General features: G+C 36.9%; 1 protein-coding gene across 3 annotated transcripts in view; it reads right to left on the minus strand.

Annotated features, from left to right (window-relative positions):
• Positions 1 to 6,715: 6,715 nt before the first annotated feature.
• BRCC3 (BRCA1/BRCA2-containing complex subunit 3) overlaps positions 6,716 to 23,201 on the minus strand; it is a 36,151-nt gene continuing 19,665 nt past the window's right edge. For 2 of the 3 annotated variants that reach the window (XM_010352751.2, XM_010352743.2), the window contains 4 exons: positions 12,626 to 12,757; positions 12,025 to 12,068; positions 8,563 to 8,732; positions 6,716 to 7,463 (listed from right to left, as the gene is read on the minus strand). In XM_010352751.2, coding sequence (XP_010351053.1) covers positions 8,581 to 8,732; positions 12,025 to 12,068; positions 12,626 to 12,757 — 328 coding nt within the window. In that variant the 3' untranslated portion in view covers positions 6,716 to 7,463; positions 8,563 to 8,580. The remainder of the gene's footprint in view (positions 7,464 to 8,562; positions 8,733 to 12,024; positions 12,069 to 12,625; positions 12,758 to 23,201) is intronic. The other variant, XM_010352737.2, reaches the window with a different exon arrangement.

Here is a 23,201-nt window from a genome sequence, read left to right on the forward strand (position 1 = left end):
AGAAGTTGTAGTGACCTCAGCAGTGCCATTGTGCTGAGTTGGGATCAGGGTCCAATTCTATTAAGCTCTTGTACAAAAGAGTTTTGTCAGTTTCCAGAAAGTTAATCTCATTCTATCATTTTGAATTGAGGCTACTTGAGTCAGCAGTTCCTGGGAAGTTTCTGAGAGTCCTTAGATTAAGATTTGTTGGCCAGCCATTGAGTTGAAAGTGGTGATGGCAGTCTGGGCTAAATTGTCCAGAGGCTCTGCAGACAAGTAGCTGAGATGTTAGCGGCCCCTCCCTCCACCTCTGCCTTCACAGTTTAAAGTGTGCTCTCTCCACCCGTCAAGACTGTTGTCCTCCTTTCACAGCCATGTGATTGATGTTATCAGTCCTTGCAACAGTCACTTCACCCTTTTCCAGTCCTCTCCTTGTCTTACCTACACCTTGCTCCTAAATTGTGTATTAGTCCATTTTTGCATTGCTACAAAGGAATACCTGAGGGTGGATAATTTATAAAGAGGTTTAAATGGCTCACAGTTCTGCAGGCTGTACAGGAAACATGGCATCAGCATCTGCATCTGATGAAGGCCTCAGGAGGCTTACAATCATGGTGGAAGGCAAAGAGGGAACTGATGTATTACATCATGAGTGGGAGCAAAGCGGCAAGGATGTGCTACTCTTTTAAACAACCAGATCTCACATGAACTCAGAGCAAGAACTCACTCATCATCGTGAGGACAGCACCAAGGTATCCATGAGGGATCTGCCTGACCCTCAGATGCCATGAGCATCTGATGACCCAAATGCTTCTCACTAGGCCCGCCTTCAACACTGGAGATCACATTTCAACATGAGATTTGGAGGGGACACACATGCAAACCATATCAACTTGTCCCTGATGGCCCAGCAGCTCTTTCTTTGTATCCCTTGTACCTGTAACATCTCTAATCTCTGATGCACGGAGCACCATCATCTCAGGATCACTATCGTCAATGTCTGTAACTATCCAAATCCAGCAAGCATACCCAGGTGGTAAAAGGAGTACCAGGTTAGAATCACTAACCCCTGGCTCCTTTTTGCTACCCCAAATCCCAGTGGCCCATGGTCCTAGAAGTAGGCAGGAAGGAACAAAGGTAGAGTGAGGATTAATTACGCAGTGCTAATTACACTTGTTTCGTTTGGTCTCTTACAGCCATCTAAGCTTCTTCCTCCTTCCCCACTTCATAATTAAATATTACATTTTGATAGGTATCCTTCTGTCACATTTATAGCCCAAACTGACTGTCATACATGTGTGTTACACTGGAGGCTGAGCCTTGGCCATCCAACTGTCCTTTCAGTTTTTCCTTTGAGTCCATGCCATCTTTCAATAGTGCCTGCTGCCTGGGCGGCACAGATCTGATGAGTGTGTGGATTCCAGTGACGTTCATCCTCAGGCTCCTGGGTCTTGTGCCATCTGCTGCTGTAACGTTTGTCTCACAGAGGCTGAAACATGACCATCCAGTCATCTTGCTGAAGACTTCCTAAGTCTAGTAAGAGATTTAGACATCCAGATACAGGAAACTCAGAGATCCCCAAATAGATACAATTCAAACTGTACAAGGAGTTGAGTCTTTTTTCCTTTTAAACAAAAGCAGACATTACAATAACCAATAGCTGTTGCAGACCAGGAGCTCATTTTATCTCCTTCGCAGGGAGCTTAGGGAGCACAGGTCAGAGTGGAAGAGGCCAGCCTGCAGGGTCAGCTGGAGCTGTAGGAAAGTTTCTTCTTTTGTGTCTTAAAAAAAAAAAAGTTTTATTGAGACATAATTTACATACAACACAATTCGCCCATTTAAAGTGAACAATTTAATGGCTTTTAGTATAGTCATTGACCTGTACAACCATCACTGCACTCAACTTAGAATATTTTCATCACCTCAAAAAGAAACCTCATCCCTCTTAGCCATCAACCCTCTATCCCTGCTCCTCCTACCCCTCATTCCTTTTTATGGCCAAATAAAATTCCATTAAAGAACAGGCCACATTTTGTTTACCCATTCATTCGCTGATAGACATTTGGGTTGTCTAGTTTTTGTTTAAATTTGTGTCTTCAGTTCTGTGGGATATACACCTAGAAATGCAATTGCTAGGTCTTATGGTAATTCTGTGTTTAACTTTTGGAGGAGCCATCAGCCAATTTTCCAAATTGACTATACCACTTTATATTCCTACCTGTAGTGTACAAGAGTTCCAATTTCTCCACACCCTCACCAACACTTGTTATTCTCTTACATTTTTATTCTGGTTAGTATAAAGTCATATCCCATGATTTTTATTTCTCTGGTGACTAGTAATGTCAAGCATCTTTTCATGTGCTTCTTCGCAATTTGTAGGTCTTCTTTGGAAAATTTCTATTTCGCTCCTTTGCCCATTTTTGAATTGTGCTGTTTGGTTTTTGTTGTTTTCAGTGTTCTTTATATATTTTGCATACTAGACTCTTATACATAGGATTTGCAAATATTTTCTGCCATTGTCCTGATGTCTTTGGATGCACAAAATTTTCTAACTTTCATAAATTCCAATTTGCCTATTTTTTATTTGTTGCTTGCACTTCTGGTGTCATATCTAAGAATCCATTGCAAAAACCAAGATCATAAAGATTTACTACTGTTTTCTTATAAAGATTTTATTGTTTAGGCTCTTGAATTTAAGTCTTCAATACATTTTGAGTTAATATTCATATATTGTGTGGGGTCTCGGTCCAACTTCCTTATTTTGCACGTGGATATCCACTTGTCCACTGACCAGTTGTTGAAGACTATTCTCTCCCATAGTCTTGCACCCTTGTTGAAAATCAGTTGACTGTAGATGTGTGGGCTTATTTCTGGACTCTCAATTCAATTCCATTTTTAGTGGAGGATTTGAAAATCAGCATCTTGGTGCTAGGTGTGCTCAAAGCCACTGGGTGTCAGTTCTAGTCTGTCTTGGTGGACAGAGCTGAGAAAGGTATGCACAAATACACATACACATACCTTTCTCAGCTCTGAGATATATATGTATAGGGTTTGTGTGCATATATATACACACATATATGTATATATACACACACACACACATATACACACACACAATTTTTCCTTTGAAAAATAGTTCATATTAATGAACTCTTTTCCAATTTTAATCCAATACCATGAGATTCATTTTACCCTTCCTCTTTTCCATGCTTTTTTTTTTGAGACAGTCTCGCTCTGTCACCCAGGCTGGAGTGTAGTGGTGAGATCTCGGCTCACTGCAAGCTGCGCCTCCTGGGTTCATGCCATGCTCCTGCCTCAGCTTCCCAAGTAGCTGGGACTACATGCGCCCACCACCACGCCCAGCTAATTTTTTTTTTTTTTTTTTTTTTGTATTTTTAGTAGAGACAGGGTTTCACTGTGTTAGCCAGGATGGTCTCGATCTCCTGACCTCGTGATCCACCCGTCTCGGCCTCCCAAAGTGCTGGGATTACAGGCATGAGCCACTGCGCCTGGCCTTTCCATGTTTTCAAATAATTTCTCTGACACTGAGAAACCTAGCTCCCATTTTCCTCAACAGATTTACTTCTTCGCTCAATCAATTTAGTTATTTGCCTAATGTAGCACATTGCTGGCTGCCTCCTCACCCTGAGGGCACTGGCACAACATGGCTTCCACTGGATCTCTCCCCCTGCCCCTCCACCCGACCACGGAGCCACAAAGCTGGAAACTCTGATACTTCCACGCAGTAATCCCAGCCTGCTTCCTCAGCCATCAGGCACTGACACCTCCATGTACCTGCCCCTCCCCTGACATGCTTATCCTACAAATTACTCAGATTACTAGGTTAGAAAAAGAATTTCAAATTGCTATAACTCTATCAATGTAAGTAGTTTAGAAGGTAATGGAGAGAGGTGTTACGAATGTCTATTTGGTTTCTGGTTTGTGCAAATAGATGTTACATTCACTATTCACTGAGGTAAGAAATGTTGGAAGGGAATATAGTTTAGATTGAAAACTATGATTTCAGATTTAGATATATTAATTTTTATGTGCCATTAAGGCAGCGAAGTGGAGGCCAGGCACGGTGGCTCATGCCTGTAATCCTAGCACTTTGGGAGGCCGAGGCAGGTGGATTGCTTGAGCCCAGTAGTTTGCCACCAGCCTGGGCAACGTGGTGGAACCCTGTCACTTCAAAAAAATACAAAAAAATGAGTGAGGCACGGTGGTGCGTGCCTGTAGTCCCAGCTACTTGGGAGGCTGAGGTCAGGAGGTTGAGGCTGCAGTGAGCCATGATCATGCCACTGCACTCTAACCTGGGCAACAGAGTGAGACCCTGCCTCAAAAAAAAAAAAAAAAAAAATTAAAAATTTAAAAACCCGACCAAGTGAAATGTCTAGTAGAGAGGTGGAAATGTAGGTCTAGAGTTCAGATAGAGGCATGGACAAATACAGATTTGTATGTCAACTGCATATAGGTAAGCAAAGATAGAAAAGTCTATGAATGAATTTGAGAAGGAACAGCTAGAGAAGAAAAGAACAACAGGAAGACTAGCCAGAGAAGAAAATAGGAGAAGCCAAGGAAGTAGATTTCAGGGAGGAGTAACCAACTGTGTCAATACTGAGAGGTTCATTAAGGATGGGAGAAGCAACTATTGACTTTCACTGTGTGGAGACCATTGGTGACTTTGGCAGGAGTAGTTTCAATGAAGTGCTGTGGGCAGAGGTCACAAGGCAAGGAGCTGAAATTATAGGAGATAAGAAAACAGAGAGAACAAGTATATATAGTTACCATGAGAGCCTTGGATGTGATTGAATATAGAGAATCTAGTGTTCATAAGGGGATACAGGGTTGTGTAAAGGTAAGCCAGATTGGTGCAGCTGGGAAAATAATGATACATCTTGTTCACACCACTGTTTTTTGTGATGCTCAACACTTTTAAAGACTGGACACTGGGCTAAAAGAAACCTTGGTGGTCAACTACTCTAATCTCATTCTATTCCTAAAGAAAATGAAACCCAGAAAAGGAAAAGGACTTGTGCTAAAGGTTGGCCTGTAAAAATATTCCAATTGTTTTATTCCCCTCAAATTTTCTATCACCCTTTTCTTACTTCATAAAATAGGTACCATACGTCCCAGTTCCTTACTTAAAACTTACAACTTTTCATTTTGCAATAATTATATACTTATAGGAAGTTGCAAAAATAGTACAGAGTCCCATGTATCCATTACCCAGTTTCCTCCAGTGGTACAGTTTTGTAACTATAGCACAACTTCATATCCAAGATATTGACAATGATATTATACTGCTATCTAGACTACAGACTTTATTCAATATCACCAGATTTTACATGCATTCATTTGTGTGTATGTAGGTCCATACAACTTCAGCACAGGTATAGATTCATGTGCTCAACCTCATAATCAAACGCTATAATCAACATCATAATCATCATAATCACATAGAACTGTTCCATCAGCACAAAGGAACTCCTTGCATCATCCCTTTACAGTCATACATATCCCACACCCCCTCCAATTCCTATCCCTGGCAACCATTAATCTGTTCTTCATTTCAATAATTTTGTCACTTCAAGAATATTATATAAATGCAATCATACAGTATGTGACCATTTGAGACTGGCTTTTTTGTTCACCATAATACCCCTGAGGTACAACCAAGTTCTTATATCAACAGTTAGTTCCTTTTCCTTCCAGAGTAGTATTGCAAGTTATGGATGGTTTGTTTAACCAGGTACCTGTTATAGGACATCTGGGTTGTTTCCAGTTTGGGGTTATTACAAATAAAGCTCCTATGAATGTTTCGGTACAAGTACAATATAGATTTTCATTTCTCTGGAATGAATGTCCAGGAGCACAACTGCGGGGTCTTATGTTTAACTTGATTAAAAAATTATGTTTAACTTGGTAAGAAATTTATAAACTCTTTTCCAGAGTAGCTGTACCATTTTATATTCCTGTTAGCAATGTATAAAATATTCAGTTTGTATCCTCATTGGTATTTGGTATTTTCACTATTTTTTCTTTAGCCATTCAGGTAAGTAAGTCATAGCCTCACTGTGGTTTCAATTTGCATTCCCTCATGACTTATGGAGTTTAACAGCTTTTCATATGCTTACTTGCCATCTATAGATCCTCTTCAGTGAAACATCCATTCATGTCTTTTGCCCATTTTCTAATTGGACTGTTTGTTTTTATTGTTGAGCTTTTGTGGCTTTTTTTGAGACAAGGCCTCACTCTGTTACACAGGTTGGAGTGTGGTGGTGTGATCACAGCTCAATGCAGCCTCAAACTTCTGGGCTCAAGTGATCCTCCTGTCTCCCTAGTAGCTGGGACTACTGGTGTGTGTCATGGTGCCCAGCTAATTTTCTTTTTTTTTTTTTTTTTTTTTTTTTTTTTTTTTTTTTTTTTTTTTTTTTTTTTTTTTTTGAGACGGAGTCTCGCTCTGTCACCCAGGCTGGAGTGCAGTGGCCAGATCTCAGCTCACTGCAAGCTCCGCTTCCCGGGCTCACGCCATTCTCCTGCCTCAGCCTCCCGAGTAGCTGGGACTACAGGCGCCTGCCACCTCGCCCGGTTAGTTTTTTGTAGTTTTTAGTAGAGACAGGGTTTCACCGTGTTAGCCAGGATGGTCTTGATCTCCTGACCTCGTGATCCGCCCGTCTCGGCCTCCCAAAGTGCTGGGATTACAGGCTTGAGCCACCGCACCCGGCCTGCTAATTTTCTTAAAAAATTTTTTTTGTAGAGACAGAGTCTCACTGTCTTGCCCAGGCTGGTCTGGAACCCCTGACCTCAAGCACGCCTCCTAAAGTGGTGAGATTAAAAGCATGGGCTACCATGCCTGACTACAGTTGAGTTTTTAGCACACTTTATATATGCCAAATTGATTAGATATATGGTTTGCAAATTCATCTCAATCTGTAGCTTATCTTTTCCTCTTCTTAAATCACAAGTTTTAAATTTTTTAAGAAGTCCAATATATCAGTTTTTGTCTTTTATGGATGTGCTTTTGGGGCAAAGTCCAAGAACTTGTCACCTAGCCCAAGATCCTGAAGCTTCTTCTCCCGTGGCTTTTTTCCAAGTTATATAGTTTTATGTATTACATTTAAGTCCATTATACATTTTGAGTTAAATTTTATATAAGATGTGAGGTTTAAGTAGAGGTTCTTTTTTCTCCTCGCTATGGGTGTCTAATTGCTCCAGCATAATTTGTCAGAAAGGCTATTTTTCCTCCATTGAATTGCTTTTGTACTTTTTCAGAATCAGTTGAGCATATTTATATGGGTTTATTTCTGGGTTCTCTCATCTGTTCCATTGATCTATGTGTCTGTTCCTCTGCCAATACCATCTATCTTGATTACTATAGCTTTTTAGTAAGTCTTGAAGTCAGGTAATGTGAGTCCTCCAAGTTTTTCTTCTTCAAAATTGATTTAGCTTAAGTAACTTTATACTGGATATTTTCATCTTTCCTATAGGGAAATAAAAAGAATAGAGAAGAACAGTGGCTGTGGGAAATTAGGGACAATATAGTATATACATTCCATATGCTCAAGGCTAGTGGTTTTCAAATGTGAGTATGCCCCAGAATCAGCTAAGGAATTCATGCAGATTTCTGGGTTTTATCCCCAGAGATAGGGTTTGACCTTCAAGTGTTTCTGATGTAGGTGGTTCTGGACAACACTTTGAAATTTGAAAAATAAGAAGGATAAACAAAAACCAAAAACAGCCTTTATCACTTAACTTCCAGTATCCAACAAGCATACTTTGTTTCCAGTATGCAACAAGCACACAGAAAAGTATGTCTTTTCTGAAGACACATTTATCATTTGTGCTTTTACATGATAAGAGTAATGCAACCAAACTTTTTAAAAGCATGATTTTTATTACATCCTAAATCCTAAATGTTTCTGGAGAAACACATTTATACTATAATGGAAATTCCTAGGCAGATAGGATCTGCTCAGTAGGAATTTACTTCAGAGTCAAATATGCTAGAACTCATGTTTGTTTAAAAAGAGTACCTTCAGAGATTCAACATTTGATAGGTATCTCAGAACATATATTTTAGAAATCAAGAAGAAAGACACTGCCCTCTCAATGAGGGCATAGAGGGGGGGTGCTTCCTTCTACTGACACTAGATTTATTATTTGCTTGTCCAACATAAGCATCATACCTACAAAATTGAAACATAAAATATTCTAGCGAGTGAATGTATTTGAAAATGAAAATAAAGGCTTCCAAGTTAAAAGAAAGGGAAATATGTTTAATATATACTCCCCAGACATTTTATTCTAAGATACTCCTTGCCGATGTACCACCTATAGCCTTTTTAAAAATAACTTTCATATTCTACTTAAATTCTCTTGCATAAGCTCCTTATAGGTCAGTTATAGGTAGGAGGGTTCAGTGAACTGTAATTAAACTGTCAGGAAGACATCCTGTGCTGATGGTATGTGAAAACCTATCTACTGGGATATAAAAAGAACTACTCTATTGTCTGCCTGGATGTGAGCTGTGTGCATTTTCAGACTGTGTTTAGTACACAAATTGAAAAAGAAGTTTTTTACCCCATTTTGTCTCCTGATTTATTCTAGAGAAGAAAGTTCTTGCATAAGCTCTTCCTTTTCTTGTTGCAATTCCTGCAAATGCTGTTGGTTTTGCTCCAGTCTGTCCTCCAGCCACTGTAGGAGAGGCCCACTGACTGCCGACATCTGACTGCACAGATTCTTGGTAAACACTTCAATAGGAAAGATAAAGATGAGAATAATTGTGGAAAAGCACCAACCACTAGCATGTTCCCACTCCATCACCAGCAGACCCCCAACCATGAGCACAGAAAGAAAGGGTTGGAGAAGGAAGTAGAAAAAGTGTAATAAGTAGGACTGGTAAACAATTTTTCCGGGCCCAGCCAGGGGAAAAACAGAAGAGCTGAGCATAGAAAATACCCATTCTGAGGCTATCTTGAATCCATAAGCCAGAGGGAAGCGTGGCAGAAAGATGGCCAGCTCTTTACTCCCTTAGGCAAAAGGGCTAAGAGCCACGAAAGGGTTCCTTTGCCCAGCCTTTCAGACCTTCCCTTGCTATAAACCGTCAAAACCTCCTAATCGGCCAGAAGTCTGCCTTCTGTAACTTATGTTTCCAGAGCGCCCTGTAGGCATATAAACTGTTATGTATATTGCAGAAATGTACATTAATTGAATACGCCTGAGAGCTCCTCTTTTAAAATGAAAAACAGAGGAATGAAGAGTAAGGGAGTTACCATCTTTTATGCTTTACTGTGAATGTTCAGCTTCATGGTAAGACAAAGATTCTAAGGTACTCTTTTAAAACACATTCCATCTAATGTAAGTATCTTTTTCTCTCTCATAATATGTGACTGTCACTGAAATGACCACTGTCCAGTGTTTTGCTATTTTAAAGACTGCAGTTAAGTGAAATTGCTAGATCTAAGTACATGTACACTTTAAAACTAATTATCCAGTATTTTCCAGATTATACTAAATTATATCTCCAGGAACAGTGAGACTGTTCACTTCCCTCACATCCTCACCTAATAGTCTCTCAATTTAATCTTTGAAAAGGTGAAAAACTGATCATCTTATTTTAATCCATACTTCTTTTAAAGATAATAATAAACATTTTTATTTTTGTAGGGGCCCATTAAAAAGTCTTTAATTTTTATTTAGTCAGTCTTTCCTTTTGTGAGTTCAGGTTTTCACATTATACTTAGGCCATCATCTTCCTAGAGTCTGAAAAAAATTCTTATATTTTCCTCCTGTATTTCTTTAACTTATAAAATGAGCTTTTGTGGGTATAATTTACAGACAGTAAAATGAACCAATTTAAAGTATACAGTTCTATGAGTTTTGACAAATGTATACCCCATGTTATAATTTGGATATCTGGCCCCCCAAACCTCATGTTAAAATTTGACCCCCAATGTTGGAGGTGGGGCCTCATGTGAGGTGTTTGGGTCATGGGGGTGGGTCCTTCATTAATAGATGAATGCCCTCCCTCAGGGGTGAGTTCTTTCTCTGTTGGTTCCCACAAGAACTGGCTGTTAAAAAGAGGCTGGCCCTTCCCCCATTCTCTTGTTTCCTCTGTTGCTACATGATGTCTAAATACACAGACTCCCCTTTGCCTTCTGTAACGAGTAGAAGTAGCCTGAAGCCCTCACCAAATGCAGGTGCCAGCATCATGCTTCTCGTTCAGTCTGCAAAACTATAAAGCCAAATAAACCTCTTTTCTTTATATATTACCCAGCCTCAGGTATTCCTTCATAACAACACAAAATGAACTAAGACATCCCATGTGCTAGTCAAGATATATACCATTTCCACCACCCTCAAACAATCCCCTCTGCAGTTCCCTTTGCATCCAATGCCCCTTCATCCCTGGGCCCAGGCAGCTACCACACCATAGATTAGTTTTGCTTATTCTTGAATTTGGAACCATGGAGTATGTAGCCTTTCGTGTGATGCTTCCTTCACCTGGCACAATGTTCTTGACACTCATCCTGTTTGTTCATGTTTCAGTAGTTTGTTCTTTTTATTGTTGAATTGTACTCCATTACACGGATATATCACAGTTTATCCATTCACCCACCGATGCACATTTGTGTTGTTTCTACCTTTTGGCTATTGTGAATAATGCTGCTGTAAACATTTGTATGCAGGTTTTTCTTTGAGCAGCTGTTTTCAATTCTTTGAGGTATATACCTAGGAAAGGAACGGGTATGACATATGGCAAATATAATTGCCAACCTCTTTTCTAAAGTGGTTGTACCACAATAGTAAAAGTTTAAATATATCTGGAATTTATTTTTGTGTAGGGTATTAGGTAGGAATCTATTTTCCCCCAAATGGAAATAAAAGAATGTTAACTCCATGAAGGTTAAGACTGTCTCTTTTGCTCAGCACTGTACCTCAGTGCCTAGAATAGCACTCAAATGTTTCCTGAATGAACAAAGAAGTGAACTGTCCCAATCCTATTTAGTAAATAATTCATGCTTTTTTCATTTATTTAAAGTAATATCTTTGTCAAATATAAATTCTTACATATACATAGGCCTATCTCTGGACTCTGTTCAGTTCCACTGATCTATTTGTTTATTTTGAGCTATTATTTATACTTTTTAAATTACTGTGGCTTTAGAATATGGTTATATATCATATATTACCAACTTTTAACTTTGTCATGTTTTATCCTGAGACCAAAATTATGCGACAGATAGACCAAGCCATTTCTCCTTTTCTTTGAAAAGTAACTGCCTGTAACACTCAAAAGCCTCCCTTTCTTCCTCACTGGTGACTTTGCAAGTAACTGGGGAAGAGTGCACAGAATGACCCAGAAGTCAGGGTTACTCAGACAGAAAGTGTGATTGGGGAAATGTGTATGTTAGGGACAAGTGAATTAGTATAAATATTGTATTCAGCTCTTTGTTCCTTTGCCTTGTATAAAAATTACTTTTATATTTATTGACATCAAAAGATTTTCTCCCTCATGCCTTCCCTTTTATCTGTCTATCTGTCTATCCATCCATCTCTTTCAATTCCCACCATGACAGGCCCTGGTAGTGTTATGCTGGAACCAATTCATGCCAGCTCACAAAAGCCAACTATTAAAATTCCAAGAAGTTTGTAAGCTAGTTGATGCCATGTTAGTTGCTTGAAACCAGCCATGCCAGGGGCATTACACCACGGAAACCACCAAACACAACAAATCAGGGTCCTCCTGCTCCTTGAGAACTGGTTGTTAAACGTGTGCCAGTGTATCACTGAGTAGGTCTATCATAAAGCTCTTTCCTGTCTTTCCTCCTCTCTTACTCTAAGCTGTATTTATAGTATTCATGGATCCCCAGAGTTCAAAAGAAATGCTGGGATCAGGATCAGGAAAACCCTTGGGAAAGGAAGTCTGAGGACAACTTGTACCCATCACTTCACTCACTTAAACTAAATTTGCTTCTGTCAGCTGAGTATTTCAGGGAAATACTCAGAAAAAATGCTGAGTACTCAAGAAAAAATTCTTACCCGAGCCATTATGGATCTTGGTTACTGAGTCCAGATGTGTAAGGCTAAAAGATAAAATAGAGTAGGTTAGTGGCAAAGCAGCACTGAAGGGAAAGCAAAATGGTCATGGACTATACCAACCATAAACTGCATCACACCGTTGCCAACTGTATTAGATGAATATGTAGTATTTAAATCCCCAATATTAACTTCCTGATGATTTGGGGGATGTGATTTTATTCAAAGATAATTCAAACTGATAATTTTGAAATTGTTGTCTCTCACCAAAGCTCTGACTTAGTACAAATTTATTGGGCAAAACCTAGTGCTTGGCAACAGGATTAAGATGTTGTGGATTATCTGTGGATTATCTTCCTTTCTCAACCAAAAAAGAAAGTATCCTTGCCCTTGAAACATCCAAAGTAAGCAGGAGAAAAACAAATGTTGAAGAAATTATCATACAATGTGAGAAACATTATGATTGGAGACTGCTAGAAAACTTTCCCAGAGAGGCAAAAGGAAAGGGGCCTCAAGAGTTGAGCTGCTAAAGATAAAAGGACAGAAGAAGAAAAGAGAGACTAGGTCCTGAGAAGTAGAGAAGAGGAGTGAAGAGGGTCTCTACCTGTGGATCCTCCTATACGCATCCTGCTCCTCCTGGCACAGGATCTTGGGCAGCTCTACTGCTGATTCAAGGCACACTTTCCCGATAGTGACATGAGGTACAATATGGATTGGGATTTCGATTCTCTCATACCTGTGAGGCAATCAGTTCAGGTCAGTTTTTAAACCCTGAGTTGTCATAATCAGAAGTTCTCTACAGTTTTAATTGAAAGTTTGGAATATGGCGTACTTCAAAGATTAAGCATTGTGTAATTCATTTAGTGACGCAACTTCAAAGTGGATAGAGTTCAAACCGGGTTTGTCTGGAGAACAAACTAAAAGCCCATTTGCAGAGCCAGTATTCCCTAGTCCCATAGAGAATGTAAGGCCACTTCTGTAAATTTAAGAGAAGCCTTGAAAGCTCAAGGTCCCCAGTCAGGGGGTCTGCTCCCCAGTCAGGGGAAATAGCTAATTAATACTGTTTTTAGTCAAGAAGTTGCCAGTGAGGTTTAACAAATTAATCACAAAAGTCTGGAGAAGAGGAACTACAGACTCTTCAATGACTCCATCACATTAATTATGTAGGTGGGATTACTCACTTGTTCTAACTCAGTGTTTACCAGTGGCCCTCACTTCCCATTTTCTCCCCTGGGGGGAAATAGGTAAGAAATTCACAAATATTCACATGTTCATGCTAGAGTGGGAGAAACAGAAATGTTTGTTACTAAGGCCAACCAGTCTACCTCTACCCACTTATCACCCCAAATACACCTAAACTCTACCTACCAGCAGGTTCAGTGGAGAATTCAGGTTGAAGGCCCCTGGCACTGTGAGGCCCCACTGACACATGGTGGTAAGGCAGCTTAAGATCTAGCTTCCCCATCCCAGCAGAACATGCCTAGTCCCCATACCACAACCTAGATGGCACACAAATGATGGGGCATTACAAGCCCTCCCCTCCCCACACCCAAGTAGTCAGGGTATGCTTCCATCTAAAATCATATATTTTCAGTCTGAAGAACTTTTAATATTTCTTGTAGTGAATTCTCCAGATTCTGCCTGCTTTTTTCCATAAAAATGTCTGGTTTGTCTTAATATAAAAATTCTGGGATTGATAGCTTTTTTCTTCATGCACATTAAAGATGTCACCCCATCATCTTCCAGCCTCCCAAGGTTCTGAGAAGTCAGTCATCATTCTTATCATTTTATTGCTCCACTATTTGTAATATATCTTTTATTCCTTTAGCTGCTATAATGTACCTATTTTAGTTTGCTTGTATTCATATTGCTTTTGATTGGCTGAGATTCATGAATCTATGGGTATGAATCAGTTTTTAGAGAATTCTTAGCCACTATCTCTTTAGGCATTCTTTGTCTACTTCTGGTGCTCCAATTACATGTAAATTAAAATGGTTCATACTGCCTCACAGTTTTGTCACACACCATTCTGCTATTTCATTCTTTTTTTTTTTTTTTTTTTTTTTTTTTTTAACTCTTTGCTTCACTTAGGGTATATTTTATTGACATTTGTGCTCACCGATCCCTTCTGCTATACCTGAGTCTGCTGCTAGTCCCTCCGATGATTTCTTAAGTTTAGGTATTTTCCACTTTTACAATGTCCATTTGGGTTTTTTTCTTTTTAATGTAATTGTGCTTAAAAAATAAAATTTACTATCTTAACTATTTTAAGTATACAGTTCAGTAATGTAAGTATATTAACATTGTTATGAAACAGATCTTCAAAATATTCTCATCTTGCAGAACTGAAACTCTATACCCATTAAACAACTCCCCTTTCTCCCTTCTCCCAGCCCCTAGTGACCACCATTCTACTTCGTATATCTATGATCATTAGACACCTTATATAAATAGAATAATGCTGCATTTGTTCTTTTGTGAATAACTTATTTCACTTAGCATAATATTCTCAGGGTTCCTTCATGTCGCAGGTTGTAACAGGTTTTCCTTTATTTTTAAGTTTGGATAGTATTCCATTATATGTTACATTGCATTTTGTTGGTCCATTCATCCATTAATGGACATGTGGGTTGCTTTTACCTCTAGACTATTATGAATAATGCTGTGAACATAGGTATGTAAATACCTATTTGAGATCTTGCTTTTAATTCTTTTGGATATATACCCAAGAAGTGAGACTGGTGGATCATGTAGTAGATCTATTTTTAAGTTTTTAAAGAAACCACATGCTTATTGCACCACTTTACAATCTCAACAATAATGTTCAAGGGTTCCAACTCCTCCATATTCCCAACACTTGTTATTTTCTGATTTTGTTAGATAGTTGCTGTCATAATGGGTGTGAGGTGATCTCATTGTGGTTTTGATTTGCATTTCTCTGACAATTAGTGATATTGAGCACTCTTTCATATGCTTATTGGCCAAGAGAAATATCACTTTAAGTCCTTTGCCCATTTTAAAGTCAGGTTTTTTTGTTGTTGAGTGTTGGAGTTCTCTATATATTCTAGATATTAACCACTTATTAAATATATGATTTGCAAATATTTTCTCCCATCCCATAGGTTGCCTTTTCACTCATTTCATTGTTTCCTTTTATGCACAGAAGTTTTAAAGTTTGATGTAGTCTCATTTGTCTATTTTTGCTTTTGTTAGCTGTGCTTTTGGTGTCATATTCAAGAAATTATTGTCAAATCCAGTGTCATGAAGCTTTTTCCCTATGTTTTCTGCTAGTTTTGTAGTTTGGGGTCTTATGTTTTGGTCTTTAATTCATTTAAGTTTTACATATGGTGTAAGATAAGGGTCCAGCTTTTTTCTTTTGCATGTGAATATTCCATTTTTCCAGTATCATTTATTAAAGAGATTGTCTTTTTTCAATTTAGTGGTGTTGGCATCCTTGTTGAAGTTTGCTTGACCATATATGCAAGGGTTTAAATCTGGGCTCACCATTCTGTTTCACTGATAGCACATGGTTTTGATTACTTTAGCTTTGTAGTTACTTTTGAAATCAGGCAGCATGAATTGTCCAAATTTGTTCTTTTTTGAAATTGTTTTGGCTATTCAAGGTCCCCTGAGATTCCATGTCAACTTTAGGATAGATTCTTCTATTTTTAAAATGGCCAGCCTGGGTGACAGAGTGAGACTCCTTTTAAAAAAAAAAAAAAAAAAAGCAAACCATTGGGATGTTTACAGTGATTGCATTAAATCTACAGATCACTTTGAGTAGTATGATATCTTAACAATATCGTTATCCAATCCATGAACGTGAGATGTCTCTCCATTTATTTGTATGTGTAACTTCTTTCAGCAACATTTTGTAGTTTTGAATATATAAGTCTTTCACCTCCTTGGTTAAGTTTATGCCTAATTATTTTATTCTTTTTGACATTATTGTAAATGATACTTTCTAAATTTCCTTTTCTGATTATTTGCTGTTAGTATATGCAAATAAAATAGATTTTGGTTTGTTGATTTTTGTATCCTGCGGCTTTCTTTTTGCTTATTAGTTCTAACAGTTTTGTGAGTTTTTCACATATATTTCATGTGTGAACAGAGAGATAAACTTACATCTTCCTTTCCAATGTGGATGCCTTTTATTTCTTGTTCTTGCCTAATTGTTTTGGCTAGGAATTCCAGTCCTGTGTTGAATGCTTATTTTTAAATTGAAGTGTATGCCCTTTTATTTTTGAGTTGTAAGAATTATTTACCTATTCTGGATGCTATACCATTATCATATGTGTAGTCCTCCCTTATCCTTTGTTTTACTTTCCATGGTTTCAGTTATCTGTGGTCAACCACAGTCCAAAAATATTAGATGAAAAATTCTAGAAATAAACAATTCATAAGCTTTAAGTTACAGACCTTTCTGAGTAGCATGATGAAATCTTACACCATCCTGCTCTAACCTGCCCAGGATATGAACAAGGTGGATCAGATGGACAAAGGAGGATAGTCACTTGGTAACCATCTTGGTTTCAGATTGACTGTCATGGTATTGTAGTTCTTATGTTCAAATAACCCTTATTTTACTTAATAATGGCCCCAGAACATATGAGTAGCAATGTTAGCAGTTCTGCTATGCCAAAGAGAAGCCCTAAAGCGCTTCCTTTAAGTGAAATGATGAAAGTATCCAACTTAACTTAAAAAAAAAAGCAAAAACATCATATGCTAATGTTGCTAAGACCTACAGTAAGAACAAATCTTCTATCTTTGAAATTGTGAAAAATATATTGTTATAATTGTTCTATTTTATTATTGGTGTTGTTAATCTCATACTGTGCCTAATTATACTAAACTTTATCACAGGTGTGTATGTATAAGAAAACATGGGGTAATAGGGGTTGGTACTATCTGTGGTTTCAGGCCTCCACTGGGGTTCTTGGAACATATTCCCCAAAGATAAGGGGAGACTGCTTTTTGTAACTTGTCCCTATTTTTCTGATTCTGTAGGTTGTTTTTTTCACCTTCTTGATAATGTGCTGTGATGCACTAAAGTTTTTTTATTTTTATCAAATCCAATTTATCTGGTTTTTTCTTCCTTTCTCCCTTGTGCATTTGATGTCATATTTAAGAAACTAGTGCCAAATTGAAGGTCATGAAGATGTACCCCTACGTTTTCTTCTAAAGTTGTATTGTTTTAGCTCTTCTATTTAGATCTCTGATCCATTTTAATTTTTGTATATTGGGTGAGGATAGTGGTCCAGCTTTATTCTTTTTGCATGTGGATATCTAGCTGTCCCAGCACCATTTGTTGAATTGCCTCTTCACCCTGTTGAATTATCATGGCACAGTTGTTGAAGATCAACTGATGAGAAATGTACAGGTTGACTTATTGACTCACAGTTCTACTGCACTGATTTTTATATCTATCCTTTCTGAAACTCTGTCCCTTTTTTCCCAGTCTTTTCTATCTGTTATCCAGCTTGGATAATTCTGTTGATCTGTCTTCAAGTTTACCGACTCTTTCCTCTGGCATTTCCATTGCATTCTCACTTTTAATCTAGAGTTTAAAAATTTTGGTTATTATATTTTTTCAGTTGTAAAATTTACATTTGCTTCTTTTTTATCTTCTATTTCTTATCTGATACTTTTAAAATATTTGTTGCAACATTTTTGTGACTGATAGCTTGAACATTTTCATAATGGCAGCTTTTAAAGTCTTGTCAGATATTTCCAATATAAGTGTCATCTTGCCTTTTGTATCTGTTGATTATCTTCTCCCATACAAGATGAGATTTCTGTGGTTCTTAATATGTTAAATAATTTTGGTTTATGTCCTGGTTATTTTGGATATTAAGTTATGAGACTTTGGATCTTGTTTATATCCCCACTTCTGTGGTATTTTAAGTTTTGGGACCCTTCTCCAAACTGCCTGTTATTTACATTCCAGAGTTCACAAATAGCTAGGCTTGGCATTCTTTCCAGAGTATATAGTTGAGTTCAGTGAGATATAGGGGCAGCATGTGTTGATGTCATCTTATGTGTGAAATCATCCAATGCTTTGAAATTTAATAATATATTTCTAAGTAACACCTGCATCAAGGTAAATCACAAGGGTAATAATATCACAAGGGAAATACTTTGAACTGAAGGATAGTTCTTTTAAAAAATAAAAATTATGGATGTACCCAAAGCAGTGCTTAAAGGGATATTTATGGCTCTTTTGAAAAGACTGATACGTTTATTAATAAACCCCCACCAAGACTGATCAAGGTAAAAACAGAGAACACAAAAATTACTAATGTAAGGAATAAAAAAGGGGAAATCACTTCAGATCCTATAAACTTTAAAAGGATAGTAAGAAGATATTGTGAACCATGTAAACTAAAGTTCTAGGATAAATTCCTAGAAAAGCACAACTTGCCAAAACTAAAAAGATACAGAAAATCAGAATAATCCTACATATTTTAAAGAAACTGAACTTATAATTTAAAACTTTTCACAAAGAAAACTCCACACTGACATTGCTAATCTGTTACATTCTATCAAACATTTAAAGAAAAAACACACAAACCATTTCAGAAAATTGAGATGTGGGAACATTTTCTACTTTGTACTATGCAGCCAGCATAACCGTGATATCAAAATCTAGCAAAGGTGTTTAAAGAAAAGAAAATTATGGATCAATCTTATTTATGAACAAAGATATAGAATTCCTAAAAAGAGTAGCCTAGTGAATACACTAAAGAGATAATATACAGTGACTAACAAATGCAAAGCTGGGTTAAGATTCAGAAATCAGTTTATGAGACTTACCACATTAAGGCAAATAATCACATGATTATCTTAATAAATGCAGAAGGAGCATTTGATAAAATTCAACATTCAGTCATAAAAAAGAGGCTTAGAATACTAGGAATACAAGGGAACTTCCTTAATATAATAGAGGCTAACTACAGAAAAGCTAAATGAAACACCAGCGATAACTGGGAAATTTTGAAGCATTCTCTTTACATTTTATGTATAAATTTTACTGGAAGACTGAGCCAGTATAATAAGGCATGAAAGAGAAATAAGAATGTGTAAAGATTGGAAAGGGTGAAATTAAATTGCCCTTGTTTATAGAAGACATGACTGTTTACACAAAAAATCCCAAGGAAATAAAATCTGCAGATAAATCATTAGAATTAATAAGTACATTTATATCCATAAGGCTGCTGGATATAAAGCCAATATACATATATCAATTTGCTATCTAAATAACCAGTACCAACTGGAAAATTATGAAAAGATACTAATTACAATAACATAAAACACCAAATTCCCAAGAATAATTTAAATGAAAAATGTGCACAATCTTTTCAGATGTTTCACAGAAAAATACTAAAGATAGAGAAATTAAAATCTGAATAAATGGAGGAATACATCAAATGGATGAACGGATTTAATTCTATTCCAATCAAATCTCAGCTGACATGTTTCAGCAAGTTTTCTTGTGGAAATCAACAAGCCGATTTTAAAATTTATATGGGTTTACAAAGGGCCAAGAATAGCCAAGATGGTCTTGAAGAATAACAACAAAGGGGAGAACAAACGTTACCACATATCATCAAGACTTATTATAAAGCTACAGCAATTAATAAAGTGTGTTACTGACACAAGGATAGACACATAGACAAAACAGAATTGCCTAGAGTTCAGAAACATAACCATATATATATGGACAATTGGTTTAAGGCAAAGTGGCAGGGCAGCAATAAATGGTGCCAGGTCAATTAGATATACACATGGGAAAAAGGGAACGTCAACTCACATCCCACATCATATCCTAAAGTTAACACTAAGTAGATTGTAGATTTAAGCATGAATGGTGAAATAATGAAGCATCCCTTTCAGATGGGGAAAGATTTCTTAAATAGTATAGGACACTAAAAAGCACTAGACCGAGAAGATAAAAAGATAATTTGGACTATTATATTAAATAAACAACTTAGGCTCCTCAAATGATACCATTAAGGTAGTGAAAATCAGGTCAGGGTGAGAGAGTAGATACTTGGAATAGGTATAGCTGACAGCTTGTATCCAGAACATATTGGAATTCTTTTGAAGTACTAAGAAAGTTAAAGAAAAATGAATGTGACTTATACATGAGGGGATATCCAAAAAGCCAATAAACATTTGAAAAGGTGTTCAACCTAATTAGTCACTGGGGAAATCCAAATTAAAACCACAATAAGATATTATTGCACACTCACCAGAACTGCAAAAAATGAAAAAGTCAGAAAATACTAATTGTCAGTGAAGCTGTTAAGCCGTGAAAACCCTTCATACACTGTTGGCAAGGATGTGAATTTGTATGATAACTTGGAAACTATTCTACTAAAGTGATAACCCAGCAATTCCACTTCTATGTACATACTGAAAAGACATGCATTCACATGTGCAACAGGAGGCTTATGTAAGGATTATTTTCATAGCAGCTTTATTCATAAGAGTCCCAAACTGGAAACAACCGAAATGCCTAACAATATAATATGTAAGTAAATTGTGATAAATTCCAACAATGAAATATTACACAGCAATAAATAAGAACTACCTACCAATACGCAACATAACAGAGTGAAAGAAGCCACACACAAAGTTGTACTTACCGTATTTTCCCATTTATATAAAATTCAAAAACAGACAAAATTAATCTGTGTTGTTAGAGGTTAGGATAATGGTTACCTTTGGGGAAAAAACGAGGGCATAACAATTGAGAGGAGCCACAAAGGAGGTTCTATTTCTTGATATGTAATACAGTTTCACAGGCATGTTCACTTTGTAAAAATTCATGGAGCTGATCTGGGTTGTGGTTGCATAGGTGTTTTCATTTTGTGAAAACTGATTGAGCTGGACACTTGTAATTTGTGTACTTTTCTGTGTGTTACACTTCAATTGAAAAGCTAGCACCAACCAACCAACCAAAGTTTATGACAAAGAAGCTCTAGAGTATGCTAGAGCTCACAGGTCAGAATATACGTATTAAAATACTAGTTTTGAAATCTACAGCTGAAGGGACGCTAAACAAATATTTACTGAGCACCACGGGAAAGTAATAAAAAAGGATCTTACAATGTTACTAGAAGAACAAAATATTAAAATATAATACGTATTACAAAAAGGAAGGATATGATTTTATGAAGTTTCCAGGAGGAATGCTTAACTGGGATGGTATCGGGAGTTGAGAATTATCAGAGAAGGATTCCTAAATTTGATCGTCATCTTCAAAAATGACTAGACATAGGCCAGGTGGTATAAGGAAAAAGGAAACTGTAGGTAGAGTGAGCATATGACAGAAAGAGACCATGGCTGGAGAAATAAGCAAACCATGAAGGGCTGCAGGTTGAGGGCTTTATTCTGAGGGCATTAGGGAGCAGGATCATTTTAGAAGAGCTACACCATGATACCAAATTGAAAGGAAGCAAAATGGGTGAGTGCTAAAATTAAATAACTTTTAAAAAAGTAATAAAAATGAAAATACTACTTAGCATCTATGGGATATATTTAAAGCAAAGATCAGTGGAAAATTCATAGCCTTAAGCATTTATATCAATAATAATGAAAGACAAAAAATATACTCATTAAATTGCAAACTCCAAATGCTAAGATAAAGCACAACAAAATGACCAAAATGAAACATAAGGAAGGAAATAATGAACATAAAAGCAAAAGTAGTAAGGTTGGGAATAGAAAAAAAATAACTAAATAAAAATCAGCGTTTCAGGGAAAAATAACAAAATTGACACACCACTGGCTAACATAACCAAGGGAAAAAAGAAATAGCACAAATATACAAAATTTGAAATGACAAGGGGGAGATAACTACTGAAATACAAGACATTTAAAATATGACAGACTATCTGGCAGAGAGATCTCTGTGTAAATAAATTTGCAAACCATACAAAATGAATAATTTCTTAGGAAACTGTACTTTACCAAAATTGACCCCATTACCAAAAGAAAGCATAAACAGATGAATTCTCAGAGGAGAAACAGAGAAATTTATCAAGGACCTATCCCACAGAAAAAGGCCTAGTTGATTTCATAGAGGAATTGTCAAAGAACTGATGGTCTCACTGCTACATACATTTCTGTCACAGCCTACACAATGAAAGAAAACTCCAAACAATTCCTCTGAAGCAAGTGTAACATACATACCTAAACCTGATAAAGACAGTACAAAAAATTAATATTTCTGATAGCACTTATGATTTTTGATGAAAAAGTACTAAACAAAATATTAGCAAACATAATCCTGTCTTTTTGAGGAACACAAAGTTGGTTAAATAGTAGGAAATCTATAAATATTAATAGAACTAAGGAAAACCATAATTGCCTCCGTAGATACTGAAAAACTTAACAAAATCTAATACCTATTCCTGATGAAAACAGAATAAAAGGGCAAAAGTAGGAATTTATGGATACTTTCTTAATATGAAAAGGATATATACTTTATTCCTGAATACAGAATCTTTCTTAATGAAGAAATGCTATAGGAATTTCCATAAGGATCAGAAACAAAACAAGATTATCTACTATTTCCACTACTATTTAATGTTCTAAAGAAGGTATTAGGCAATGCAGTTATATTTAAGGAATCAATTAGAGGTTTAGGAATTGAGAAATAAGTAAAACTATTTGCAGATGGGGTGTGATACTTATCTGGAAAGCTGTAGGGAAATAAAGGTATAATTAACTCAAAGAACAAAAGAATTCAGGAAGATAAAAATTTATATACAGAAATAATAGCCTTCAAATATACAAGCAAAAAACAGAGGATGTAATAGAAAAAAAAACATTCACAAAGCAAAAAAGAAGATAAATGCTTAAGAAGAAATTTCAGTAAGACATATGCAAAACCTATATGAGAAAAACAACACTCCTGAAAGACACAAAAGTAGACTACAGCAAATGGAAAGACAGCCAGTGCTCTTGGATAGGGTGCAACATCACAATTAATTTATACATTTAACACAATCTCAATGGAAATATCAAAAGGATTTTATCTGGAGCTAGACAAGCTGATAGTAAGGTTCACATGAAAAACCAAACATGTAAGAATAGTCAGGGTCTTAGACGGGTGTGGTGGCTCAAGCCTGGGCTCACGCCTGTAATCCTAGCACTTTGGGAGGCCGAGATGG

Source organism: Rhinopithecus roxellana, chromosome 7, assembly GCF_007565055.1.
Source record: "Rhinopithecus roxellana isolate Shanxi Qingling chromosome 7, ASM756505v1, whole genome shotgun sequence".
Taxonomy (NCBI): Eukaryota; Metazoa; Chordata; class Mammalia; order Primates; family Cercopithecidae; genus Rhinopithecus; species Rhinopithecus roxellana.